This window comes from Molossus molossus, unplaced genomic scaffold (genome assembly GCF_014108415.1).
Source record: "Molossus molossus isolate mMolMol1 unplaced genomic scaffold, mMolMol1.p scaffold_m16_p_7, whole genome shotgun sequence".
Lineage (NCBI taxonomy): Eukaryota > Metazoa > Chordata > Mammalia > Chiroptera > Molossidae > Molossus > Molossus molossus.
In genome coordinates, this window is record NW_023425401.1 from 31,883,178 (window position 1) to 31,897,680 (window position 14,503).

Consider the following 14,503-nt stretch of genomic DNA (forward strand, 5'->3'; position numbering starts at 1 on the left):
AAGTCGCGGGTTCGATTCCAGCCAAGGGAAGGTACCTAGGTTGCAGTTTGGGTCAGGGTTGTGCGAAGGTAACCAGTCGATGTGTCCCTATCATGTTGATGTTTCTCTCTCCCTTTATCTCCCTCTCTCCTCCTCCCACTCTGCCTGAAGATAAGTAGAAAAATATCCTAGGGTGAGGATTAAAAAAATAATAATAAAAAAAATAAAACCTAATCGAAGGGCTGCAAAGTGCAGGAAACAGTCTGTACTCTTGGTGTGCGAGGCCAGAGGAACAAGGAGGGGCTGTGGCAACCCGGCACCCCAGTGTTCTCTTCTGGGGCGGTAGAGAGGCCTTGGTGTCTATTCTTGGCGTTGATCTAGCTCTCTCATAAGTTTCTGGCAACTTCCCAGATAGAACAGCATGTTCCTTGCTGAGTGCATAAAAGGCTTCAAAAACATGTTTGTGAGCACAGCCCAGAAGGCAGGGCCTGGCTGAGTCCCGCCCAGTCACCTACTGCCTCTCTGGAGTGTCAGGAGGAAGTCTTGGCTCAGCCCTGTTACCCAAGTTCTCACAAGCTGGGCTGGGCCCTGGGTCCAGGAGGGGCCACTGCTGTGATGCCCGTATAATCGGTGTAGGGATCAATTTTTAGGGAACCTGAAATGTTCCTGCAGACCACGGTCCAAAAAAAATATTGTGTTGCAGGAAATAAATATAGATTGAGTTTCAGCTAACCTCTTGCTATGGTCACAAAGGCCTTCTTTGGAAATGTGCACCTGTTTTCCAGGGTTAGATCTCCCTAGGCATGATTACTCACCCTGTGGGAGCTAAGATAACGCAGATTAACACCAGCTTTGGGTACTGCCAGCTTGAAGGGACTGACTCACTCCCTGCTCCTCATACTACCTTTTCAGAAGAGTGAAATCAGAGTAGAAGGAGGGATTAGTCAGACTGGTTTGAGGGGTCCCTGAGGGGGCTGCTGAGGTTTCCAGGAAACAGAAAAGGGATTATCAGAATGACCATGAGCTCCTAGGCCCCATAGGCAGGAAACCTAGATCCACTTGTCCGGATCAGCCAAAACACTGTGGAGTGGCTACGGACAGACTTAGAGATCATAAGATTGCATCATTTACAGACCGAGTCTTGTGGACAAGGTAGGCCCATGAAAAAATGGGGTCACCATAGAATTTTCTGAAATCAAACTAGTGCAATGTCTTCATCTTCTAATGTATCCAGCACTTTCTCTAACCACTCCTAACACACTTTTCCTAGTATGGTCTTGCACTGTTGTTTACTGAATGTGCAGTCTTCGATCATTGCATCACCTCTCTGTACTGCAGTTTAATTATTAATAAAGATAGCAGTACATTACTCATAGGGTTGCAGTGAGAATTAAATGAGTTAAAATAAGTACAATAATTAGTATCATTATATTTGCCATATTACATTTGCCATAAATAATAGTTAAAAGAATCAATGAAGTAACACCTTTAATGGTGAGTCCAATATTTAATTGATCAACTTACTATTAACAAACAACAAAAAAAGCCAAAATACTAGACCAAATACAGGGAACACGGGAGTTAGTGCATAAATGCTCAATTAAATGAATGTTTTTAGGAAATGTTCCTGCCACCCAATAAGTCTGGGACACAGTCATTTGCTAATGTGTTCACAGAGCTGTTCTTATCCTGGTCACAGCATCACTGCCAAACCTATGTCTTTCTATCCAGAAAATGTGGCCACCCTGGAAATCTTCTGAGGACTCCTTAGTTCAGAAAAGGGTCTTCAGAACTCTGAGTCTGGCCCTAAGCTCTGAATTGTCAATTCCCATGAAGTTGCCTGAACATTCAACTTCTTAGGTCTTTGCCTTTGGTGAACCCTTTCCTTTAAGAACTCTGCAGGCTTCTTTCAGTCTCAAAATTCCATACTAAAACATGTGAGATAAAAGATTGCAGGAATCACCTTTTGCTTGCAGCAATTATGAGCTCTGAAAGAGACAGGTCATCACAGGGACCTCACAATCTGCTCCAAAGTTAGAGCTAACAGTCCCCCTCATATCACCACCCCCTCTTCAACCACTGCCTTCAACCCAGCACACACACACACACACACACACACACACACACACACACACTATAAGCATCAGGAGGGTGAGGCCATGCATCTCATCTCCTGTCCTGCATTCTTCTGCATGCCAGCAGAAGACTGCATTTTATTAACTGTAGAGATTAAATCACAGGGACCTTGTTCTTGGGGATACCAGGCATTGCTGAGGGCAGAAGTGTCCCACTGAAAGAAAATGGGATTAAATGAAAGTTTGTGTACTGAATAAAATACCCCCCAAATCATTTCTCCAACTCAGCTTAGAGAAGAACAGTAGTCAGACTTAGACTCTGTAAGCTGCAAAACACTGTATTCTCTTCAGCTGACCAGTTTCATGGGAAAATGCAGGTATAACGAGTGGAGTGAACGACTCCCACCCTACAGACCACGTCTCTGCACAACCACCCTGCAGTGAAGCCCCCACGCGGAGCTTCTCCACAGCTTGTCAGTGTCTCAGTCCTAATTGCCAATGAAGCCAGGGATCATTAAACTTAGAGAAATAAAATGAAATAATATGAAACACAAGGAAGATTGTATCATAATAAAGAGAAATTAGGAGGACAAAGAGATGACAAAGGAAGCAAGGAACATTTTCTAAATACTCAGTGATACTTTTGCGACAGCATGGATGGACCTGGAGGGTGTTATGCTAATTGAAATAAGCCAGTCAGAGAAAGACAGGTACCATATGATCTCACATACCTGTGGAATCTAATGAACAAAAATTGACGAACAAAGTGGAGACTCATGGATAAAGAGAACAGACTGACAGCTGTCAGAGGGGAGAAGGTTGAGGGCTGGGACAGAACAGTAAGGGATTAAGTCAAGAAAATAAAGAAAGACTCATGGACACAGACAATAGTATAGTGATTGTCAGAGGGAAGAAGGGGGAGGTAGGAGAGGGTAATGGGAATAAATGGTGATGGAACGAGACTTGATTTAGGGTGGTAGACACACAATACAATATACAGATGATGTACTGTAGAATTGTATGCCTGAAACCTGTATTTTACTAACTAATGTCACCCAAATAAATTCAATAGAATATGTTAATGAAATAAAATACTCAGCAATATAAATGATGTTGCATCAAGAAATAAGAAGAGTAAATAAAAAAAGTCAAAATGTGAAATATATAACTTGAGAATCCCAGAATTGAGCAGCAATTTTGACAGTTACAGTTAGGTGACCTTGGTCCAGTTACATAACTTTTCTGATCCTCATTTCTTCACATATAAAATAAAGATGGTTCTAGTAGTTACCAGTTGTTGACTGCTATGTGTCAGTCACTCTGCTCAGCATTGTATAAGCATTATAAATAGAGATTTAATAATCATACTAGATTAATCACTACACTGATAGATGATATAACGTTAATTCACTCGTTCAATAGTTATATATTGAGATACTACTAAATGCTAGGAGTAGAGATTTAAAATGTAACAAATTGCAAAATATTTTATTTTTTTTATTTTTATTTTTTTTTATTTTTTTTAATCCTCATCCGAGGACATTTTTCAATTTTTTGTACAGACAGAGTGGGAGGGAGAGAGAGGAAGAGAGAGAGGGAAACATCGATGTGAAAGGGACACATCGAGTGGCTGCCACCCGCACGACCAACCAGGGCCGGGGACAAACTGCAACCGAGGTACATGCCCTTAGCGGGAACCGAACCCGGGTCTCTCCGGACCGCAGGCGGACGCTCTAACCGCTGAGCCAAACTGGCCAGGGCACAAATTGCAAAATATTTTAATAGGCAGTCCACCAAAGAAGATATACAAATATTCCATAAGCACATAAAAAAGCTGTTTAACATCTTTAGTCCTCAGAGAAATGCAAATTAAAATTATAAAGATGTATCACTAGGACCCATCAACATCGCTGAAATTAAAAAGCCTGACACCACTAAATGTAGACAAGAATGTGCAGCAACCAGAACTTTCATACATTGCTGATAGAAGTAAAAAAATGTGCAGTACTTTGGAACAGTTTGGTGCTTCCTTGCAAAGTTAAATGTGTGCCTATGGACTAACATTTTAATTTCATTCCTAGACATTTACCCAAGCAAAATGGAGACATGTCCACAAAGAGGCTTCAACAAGAATGTTTAGCCCTGGCCGGATTTGCTCAGTGGTTAGAGCATTGGCCCGTGGACCAGAGAGCCCAGATTTGGTTCCCGCTAAGGACACGTACCTCGATTGCAGTTTGTCTCCGGCCCCAGTGGGGTCGTGTGAGTGGTAACCACTCGATGTGTCTCTCTCACATCGATGTTTCTCTCTATCTCTTCCTCCCTCTCCCCCTCCTGCTCTATCTGAAGATAAATGCAAAAATGTCCTTGGTGAGGATAAAGAAAAAATTTTAAAATGTTTATAGCAACTTTGTCTATTGTATTAGCTAGGGTTCTCCAACAACACAGGAAATGGCTCATGAGATTGTAGGGCTGGCAATCCTGAAATCTGCAGGGCAGGCCGCCACGCTGGAGAACTAGAAAAGAGTTATTATCTTAGTTGTGAGTCCAAAGGCTGTCTGGATGTACGACTCTTTCTTCCTCTGGGAACCTCAGTCTTTTTCTCATAAGGCCTTCAACTGATTGGATGGGGTCCACCCATATTATAGAGGGTAATCTGCCTTCATAACATGGAGTATTACAAGTTTGAGTCAACTCAAAGTCTACTGATTTAAATGTTAATCACTTCTAAGAAATACCTTCACAGTACCATCTAGATTGGTGTTTGATCAAATATCTGGGTACCATAGCCTAGCAAAATGGACATATAAAATTAACCATCAGCGCTCCTGCCCCCCACCCCCAGATTCTGTAACCACAGCATAGAAACCTGTGGTTCTAAAATCTCTTCCTGATTCCCAGATCTCTTTCCAGCGAAGGGCAGAGCAGAGATGTTTGAAACTGAAACCAGCACATTCATGAAAGCAGCCCACAGAGTACCTTTTTGCCTTCCTGGAGCTTTCCTGATTAACTTTCTTCCCGGCTGCATTTTCCAGCTGAGAGGCCGGTCGTCCCCCAGCTCTGATCTGTGGCAGGCAGAAGGTTCTCCTACACTGCCCCCTGCAGGCCAAACTGCCAAGAGCAGAGAGCCCTTAATCAGCTTGCAAGTTTGCGGCAGAGTTTGTGCCACAGGAAAATCATTGAAGTTAAAATGCAGTAGAAATCACAAGTCACTTCTCTGTCCCGTGCACATGAATATCTTAGAAACTCTAAATGTTTACATAATCCGCTACATACCAGACACATGGACCGTCCAAACATTTACTGAGGTTCAACTACATACAAGAAACTGCGTGAGCTGCGCTGCATACGTCATTCATTTAGTTGTCAAAAGACCCTGTAAATCAGGTCGTAAATCATTACTAGATAAAGAAATTGACACTTGGGTTAAGAAACTGGCCCAACTTCACATAGATATAATGTAGCACAATCAGGATTAAAATCCACACTACTGAATCTCAAAATCCACAACTTTCCCCCTGCACCACCCTGCATGGCTTTGCGGTTGCTTTGTACGTATCTTTATCCGAGAACCAGCCAAAGGTTACTTAGAAATAATCTGCTTCTTCCTAAGCCTAATGGACCATCCTAAGAGGCCTGTCCTCCTCCCCCTGACTTCAGCAGTATTGGGAGTCCCAGGGCCCCTGCAGGACTCCAGTTATGCCTGTGCTTCTGTAAGCAATTTATCACTTGAGCACTGCCCCGGTAAGAGTATAAGCGGCCCTACCACTCCAAATTCAGCCTCTGTTCCTTCATCCTCCATTGCAGCGATTTCCAACCGACATGCTACAAGAATTTTTAAAACATGCAGTATCTGACTATTTAGCCAGGGGCACTGACCTCTTTTCCCTTAGATTGTCAAATTAAAAAATGACAACAGCCAACACAACAATAGCCGTCAATGTTAATGAATCAAAAGTATACCTATTTTTTATTCAGATGGGAAAAATACATATATTTTTGATGTGGTGTAGAATTTTAGTAATTAGTTTATGTGTGCCATGAGATGAAAAATGTTAAAAATTGCTGCTTTAATGTGCTGAAAGAGAGATTTCTTTCTTTTTCTTTTTTTTCCCCCATGCAATTTTAAAAGTATTTTAGCTTTTGATGTTTTTTTAACAATGCAAGATTATAATCCCTCTTTTGCTTGAGTAAATCAGTCCATATGATTGGAGTGTTTTACACGAGAAGAAAAGTATTAATTAATGTCATGTTTAGATATTGTTTTCACGTCTAAATCTTCAAATTTTTATTTTTATTTGTTTGCATGGAAGAGAGTAGAGGGTATTGGTGAAGGCTGTTATCTGTATTAAGTATCATGAAGATGCTCTGACAGTTATAAAATACAGTAGGAATGTTATGCAGTTTTATTATAATTATCATTACTTTAAAAGTTACAGGGTTGCAAAAAAAGAGTAATTATGATAATAATCACATTCCATTGGCTTCCCATGGTTCAAGATATTTTATTTGATCCCACCCAGCCCTGCCGATTTCATCCTCTACTCTACAACAAATATTCATCTTCTACTACAATCAAGTTGATCTAACGGTGACTCTTGCAATTGGTATCAGTACTTTCCTCCTCATTCCACATTTTGCACAGAAGCACACATATGTTAGTACAAATACATTCTTGAAAGTGAAAGAATAATTGAATGAAATTGTCCAACCCTCCCCATTCATTTATTCTAATGAGCCCTCACTGCTAGAATCTCACTGCTAATCTCTGCTCCTCCTGCTACAAAGTTAATCTCCTCTTATTCTTTCCCTCATTAAAACAGCTGATCAATTTTCTCTGTCCACATGATAAATTTTCAAGTGACTCCACAGCCTTCAATAACTAGTCAATGGAATCATTTCATCTTTGACAAACTCACGTACAAACAGGCAAAGTTGCAAAAATTAACCAACTTGCCATGCCCTCCATATCCATGTTATTCCTACCTCCATCCTCAATTCAAAGAGCCCAAGAAGGTGGGGACTTGGTTTGTCTTGCTCTCCCATTGATTCCCAACTGCCAGCAAAGTTCCTGGCTCATGGGAGGAATTCAACGAGTATTTCCCAAAGTGTACAAAAATTGACCATGTATCACCTTCAGTTATACTTTCACTTTACAACTATACTACCCCACTAGTAGAAAACTCCCCCTAAATATTGATGATTAGGACAATAACAAGAAGAATCAAATGCTTACTGAATGTTATGCTGTTCTCTGTAATTTAATGAATTAACAGTTTAACTCTCAAATGGGGTTTAGGACACACTACCCCATATCTGGCACCTTGGTATGTTGACTATCTTAAGGAGTTTGAGAAAACAACAAAAGTAGAAAAATCTCTCCAACATGCTCTCCCCCCCCCCCCCCGAAGCAGGTCATAAACCCCTCCTGGGGGAGGTGTCCTCTCTATACCTGGAGAAAAGGAGCATCCTTAGCTCCCAAGACAGAGAAGCCAAGAAGAATTCTAATAAACAGGACTGTTTCCTCCAGTTTCCTCATACTCTTTAATCTGTCATATTTCTCCATAACTGCCTACTCATCATCAAACTGCATAAAAATACTCTGGTCTAATTGTTTCTTCAGGCTCTTTGGTTTCTTATGAAGACTCCTATGTCAAGTAACATTTGTATTAAATAAATGTGTATGCTTTGCTCATATGTTTTTGTCGGTTTGATTTTCAGACCCTGCCCAGGACCCTAACAGGGTCAAGAAAAACTTTTTCTTTCCTACACCTCAAACCAGTCAACTAAAATTCTTATCAGGTAGATTCTTTTATTATTCCCCTTTTACAAATAAAGAAACTGAGGCATAGAGCAAGGGTGTCATTTTCCCTAGCTTGCAGTGGAAATTTGTTCTTGAATTAACTCGTTCCAGAAGGCTATTGGAGAAGGAATTTGTTTAAAAATGGAATCATTTTTTTTTCCCATTAAAAATAATGTAAATTGAATTAGTCCATTCCAGACCCCCAAATGATTCCCTGTCTTAGCCTTTCTTATATACAGTACATGTCTAATGTACTGTTCAATCTGTAAACACTTTACAAACAAAAATGAAACACTTTAAATGAAAACTTAACAAAAAGGAAGTGACATGTACAGTATTAAATGAAAATTCACATACACACTGGAACTTACTTTTAATGTTGACAGCTACCAATACCTGAACATGGGGAAGTGGCGGGATGGAGGGATGGTATTGTTTGGAAAGGGAGTCCCCTTCCATAAACAAGTCAGGTAGTGGTCCCTCTGGGCTCTTTCTCTCTTTTGTCTCTTTGCTCCACTAGAACTTCGGGCTCACTGAGACTCTGTCTCACTAAAAACCTATCCAATGATGTTTGTTTTTGCCTAAGTTTTAACACTGGCCTGAAGTGAAACACCACATTATCACTGAACAAGTTTATGGCAGGATTTGTAAGTTCTTTGTTAGGGTGATATTTCTCAATAGAACTGCATTTCTCCTCATTCCCCAAGCATTGCCTTGATTAGTGTGGTAGGAATATCCTTCCTTCCCTCCTCTTCCTCTGAAGAGAGCTCCTCAGCGGCCATCTGCTGCTGCTCCCTCTGAAGGTTTAGAGTACCCGGTGGTCAGCTCAGTGTTGTGGTTCTCCACCAACTCCTCCACATCGTCACCATCTGCCTCTACGCCCATGGACTTGCCCGGAGACACAGCATCCTCCACACCAGACATGGGCTCCTCCTCAAAGCCCTCAAAGTCTTTCAGCAAAAGACTCAGGCCACAGTTTCTTCCGGGCTGATTGCATGGTCCTGGAGGGAGGACACTTCCCCCTGCTCTGTCTATGAGCCTCAAGTGAATGAGGATATTAACATGTTCCTTCCAGAACTCCCTGAGGGTTAAGTCAGTTTCAGAGGTCACCTCAAAATACTCCTAAATCAGTGCCAATGTGTAGAGTCTCTTAAAATTAGAAATGACCTTCTGGTCCATGGGCTGGATGCAAGGAGTTGTGTTAGGTGGCAAGAACCTAACAGTGATGAAGCTGTGCTCCTCCTCCAACTCGGCCTCCAAGCCTGGGGGGTGGGGGGTGGGCAGGAGCGCTGTCCATTACAAGAAGTGCTGAGTGCCGACTGTTTTTCCCAGACGCATTTCTTTACTCTTGGGGCAAACACTTCACGAATCCACTCAATAGAAAATTGCCTGGTTACCCAAGCTTTGCTGTTAACCCTCCACATCACATTCAGCTTGTGTTTCATGGCGTTACTTTTCTTTAAAACTCGCGGGTTTTCAGAACGGTAGACCAGTAGAGGCTTCCCACACAACAGTGGCGTCAGCCTGTCCTCCACTGGCTTGTGTCCTGGCAATGACTTCTCCTCCTGTGTGATGTAGGTCCTCTTTGGCATTTTCTTCCAGAAGAGGCCTGTCTCATCACAAATGAATACTTATCGGGGAACAAATCCCTTGACCTCCATGTGTTTTGAAATTCTGTCACAAAGTTATCAGCGGCTACTTCGTTAGAACTGGCGGCTTCCCCATACCTTACTATACTATGAATGCCACTTCTCTTCTTAAATTTACTGGACCACGCCCCTACTAGCCTTACATGGATCACTCTCAACACTCCTTCCAGGGGTGTCTTTCAGGAGGTCAGTATGCAGCATCTTTGCTTCTTCACATATCATTGCCTCTGAAATGGTGTCACTCACTGCTTTCATTGATCTAAATCAACAACTTGCCTACTTCTTCAGTTGCCTGTGATTGTCGTTTTGAGAACATTTTCATATCCTGAGCAACATCAGCACTCTTTTTTTTAAAAGAAATCTTTGCTGATTTTGGAGAGAGAGGCATGGAGAAGGATAAAAAGAGAAAAACACTGATGTGAGAGTACAGCATCAATCAGTTGCCTCCTGCACACCCCCTACCAGGAATTAAGCCCACAGCCCAAGCCCACAACCCAGACATATGCCTTGACCCAGAATCGAACATGAGAGAGACACATCAACTGGTTGCCTCCCGCATGACCCCCACCAGGGCCGGGGACAAACTGCAACCGAGATACGTGCCCTTGACTGGAATTGAACCCATCACTCATTGGTCCATGGGCTGATGCTCTAACCACTGAGAAAACAAGCCAGAACATCAGCACTCTGGATGGCTTCTTTATGTTTTAAAATTGTGTTAACTGTCGATTTCACCATGCCATACTTGGTAGCCAGATCAGACATGCCTACACCTCTACCATACTTTGCAATTATTTCTTTTTTGAGTTCTATCATTGTTCTCACAACTTTCCTTTTCACTTTGCTGCCATCACTAACCTTCTTAGTACCTGTGGTGACTTACTGTACATATTAATTATAATAAGCAGCAACAAAAGCAAAAAAAAAAAAAATTCACAGCATAATTTCCTGAGATGTTAACAACATGAGATTTAGTGGTAAACTGACTCATACTCATGCATTCTCTCCTTCACTTGTCACCTGAGAGATGCATGACTGATACAGGTATCAGCATGGAAGGGTTCTCAAATCAAGAACTGAATTATTCCAGATGGGAGACATACGAGAAAGTTGGTTCTTGTACATCTCCCTTCTCAAACTGAACATCTCCCAAATAATTTGGTTCTTGACCAAGTTGTTCACGGAAAAATGTCTTGGTTGTCCAACAGAACTTCGGGACTTGACCTGACGACCCTTTCTTGCTGATACCTGTATGATCAGTAACTCCTCTCAGGCGACAAAAAAGAGAGTGTACAAGCATGAGTCAGTTTCCCACCAAACCTCAAGTTAACATCAGGAAATTATGTTGTGAATATTTTTGTGTGTTTTTGTTGTTGTTGGTCTGGAATCAATTAATTTGATCGATTAATTATTTCTAGTGGAAAAAAAGGATTCAGTTTTCGAACAGCCTTCTGGATCAAATTAAGCGAGAGAACCAAGGTTCCACTGTAACTGGATTCTTTTTTAAAAGTTTTGAACGTGCGCCAGTTTGAAACTTCATGAAGTTTTCACAAACAATCAGATGAGTAACAGAAACATAAGGCTCAGCTGCTTTTCCCCACAGTGCTAACCCGCTGCAAGTGAATTGCACTTTCTTTATCCCTGTAATCAGCTTTGACTGCTGGGTTTTTTTTATTAGAAGACTCTGGGTTCAGGAGAGCAGGACAGAGTGGCAATGTAACACTAGGTGATTAAAAAATCTAACACAAGTGTGTCTAGATCCTGAGAAGGGGATCTAGGATAGATGATCTTATATCAAAAAAGCTTCCTTGCCCTGACCGGTTTGGCTCAGCGGTTAGAGCGTCGGCCTGCGGTCTGGAGAGACCCGGGTTTGGTTCCCGCTAAGGGCATGTATCTCGGTTGTAGTCTGTCCCCGGCCCTGGTTGGGTCGTGTGGGTGGCAACCACTCAATGTGTCCCTTTCAGGTCAATATTTCTCTCTCTCTCTCTCTCTCTCCCTCTCCCTCTCTCTCTCTCTCTCTCTCTCTCACTCTATCTGAACAAAATATCAAAAAATGTCCTCAGGTGAGGCTAAAAAAAAAAAAAGCTTCCTCATACATAACTTACAACAGAGATTAAATTTTAGTTTGTTAAGTGACTATTTACAGAAACTAATAAAAGCATCATCAGGATATACGTTCCTCTGTTGCTATTGCCCAGGATTGTGTGACTGGTGAGAATGGAGGGAAATGAAAAACCCAGGAGAAATGAGAGGGTGAGAGAAGAGAATGACCCTACAATTTCTTTACTGTAACTAAAACACTCTTGTTCCTATTACAATGGCTTGCGTTTATGTTCACCCTTTTCTTTCTTTTGAAAACATTATTTATTTCCAGGAACATCTCTTCATTCTCTTTTTTTTTCTAAAAGTCGAAGAAAGACATGGAACATGTAGAGTTCTTCAGTCTAACTGCTGAAAAGTCACTTAGGAAAAGGTCTCAGTAAATCAACAACTGACAACAATGAAAAGAAACAGAAGAACTTTATTTAAGTTCTCTCAATCGAAGTTCGAAGATGAGGAAAAAGAATTTTAAATCCATGAATAAACAATTCAAAACAAGTAGTAATGCACTATACCCTAGATTAATACAAAATGTTTAAGCACAAGCAAGCAGACTGAGAAACAATATTTTCTCATGGAAGGAACGTCGAATCCCTTTGTCTGCAACATCGGTTTTATTGCCTAAGTTAGTCTATCACCAGTTTGTCTGCCAGAATTGTCTGGAAGGTGGAGGGCAGGGGGAACCTCCACTCAGCATTCTACCATGTGTTCTAACAACTTAATGCAAGCAAACTATTTTCTGAAGGATCGTGCTTTATATAAACAGTTCATACAAATTCAGCGTTCTACTCCACCATATAGGTCTTGTTTTAGTACAAAATATTTCTCTCAAATATTTGAGTAAAACTGATACTTCAAAAAGATTATTGTATCTACCTATGATGTTTCCCACATGTCCCCTAGAATATGAGAACCCCAGTTTAGAAGCACATTCTAAAGTGGAATATTTAACATCGTCTCTACTCAGAACTCAAGGATCTAAAGTTAAATAAGATGGAGAACCACACAAATAGAAGAAACCTGCTCACAACTGGTAAACTGATTGTGTGTGCTTAATTACGTCTGCTCGGACATCTGAAAAGCAATACTCAGTCATCAGCAAGAGCAATGAAATGCAGCAAGTTGGCCTCATAAACCACGGGTATACATTCATCATCCTTCTGCAAACCAGTAACTAACAAGCCTGTCTAACATACTTCTCTTTCCGACATTTTCAAACTTTTACCATTTTCAAACAAATCTTTTTATTTGCTTTCTGTAGCCAGCCATTGCTAGCAAAGCGCCCTTATTTTGACGTGAAAAGGCTCTGAAATGTCAGTCTGTTACATAAAAAAAAAAAAGACCAATGTAATCAACTTAAGTCTTTCCTTTCACATTGAACAGGAAAGCATACTAAAATAAGACAATATCTAGATCGGTGGAGAAACTTAAAGCGACTGCATTTCCACTCACAGGAGCAGAAGACCCCCCCCTACTTCACACAATCCCAAGACTCCTTATTTTCATGCTTAAAAGAAAACCACACTTCATGTCCGAAACACGACTTTGAAAGGCGAGCGCTATGCATGAGTCAGCACCTGTACTCTTGCCCCTGACATCTGACACAGCAGTTCCCTGCTGTATGTCCGGATCCTCTGCTGAATGGTGAGATCCTGGAGGGCAGGCGTCCTTGCTTCAGGCTCATCCTTGCATCTCCAGTCTCTGGCTCAACGAGAGTGTGTTAAAATGTCCATTTCTGACTGCTGAGTGGACTGGTCTTTGTTTCCACGTCTAAGTTGGCTCAAAGATCTCCCTGTCTGACTATGCTCATGAGCCTTCTTCACTAAGAATAAGCTGAGGAGCTCAGTGTGCGGATAGGAGTTTGCAAAACTAGCAACAGTAATTTGCAAGTGGGCAGGGGGGAAAGGCACCAAGGTTAAGAGGCCGATCACAAAAGCCTGCTGTTTTGCCAAATGAACAGTCATGTAAATGTATCACTGACAAGGGAGATCGGCTGTAAGAAACTCTGGGTCCCATTTCAAATGAGATAATAGAGGAACAATTTTACAAAAACACATCAGGCACCTACTAAGAGCACTATACATGTTAGTTATTATTGTTATGTCTGTACCTTCGTGTCTTTGAGAATGCCTCAACCTTACTTCTTGTTTATTTCCCTTCACCCTAAAACCCTAGGATTAATGACATGACATCGTGTTTGTAAAGTGTTTTGAAATCCCCGAAGGGTTATAATCCACCCAAGTACCATTCTATGTATGTAAACTGTGTCTACCCGGTGAGTCCACTTAAATATCTGGGATTGAGAACCTCTGTCTCATGAGGCTTAATAAATGATTCCCTCCGGCTCTAAAAGCAAGTACTTTTTCAATGACAATGGGAGGGAAAGCAGAGGAATTGCTCTGTGACATCTGTTGTGTAACGTTCTTCGAATGGCGCATCTCGATAAATGCATGAGAGTCCTTGGAGAGTTACTGCACACAGTGAAGAGAGAGTGGTAAAAATCCCAGTGCCTCTGGAAAGGAAGGGAGGACAGGTTACCATCAGAAAAGCCCCACAGTGGACTCCATAGAAATCAACAATGATGAATTTAGGCCTGACTTTATATGTCTAGGGTCTCGGATAGTAAGACAAAATTAAACTTGAAATTGAAGTGGGGCACTGCAGGGGAGGGTGTGCAAGGAGATGCGAGAGAGGAGGGGGTGTAATACTCTACAAGTCAAAACTCTGGGGATGAGACAAAATGCACTATGTGAACTGCCTGGGCCAGTATAAACCAAAAAAGCAATTTTAAATTAATCTAAATATTGCCAACTCTTTATGTGCCTGGTATAACCCATACATCTAGATATTTTCTCAATGGATGAGGTTAGGCAGGTTAAGTAACCTTTAAAAGGTAAGAT

The 14,503-nt window shown here is 41.5% G+C and overlaps 1 protein-coding gene across 1 annotated transcript in view; it reads right to left on the reverse strand.

Moving 5' to 3' along the window:
* Positions 1–13,926: 13,926 nt before the first annotated feature.
* Positions 13,927–14,503, reverse strand: part of ASB4 (ankyrin repeat and SOCS box containing 4) — a 53,889-nt gene continuing 53,312 nt past the window's right edge. The window contains exon 5 of the mRNA XM_036247414.1: positions 13,927–14,115. Within this exon, the coding sequence (XP_036103307.1) occupies positions 13,927–14,115 (189 nt within the window). The remainder of the gene's footprint in view (positions 14,116–14,503) is intronic.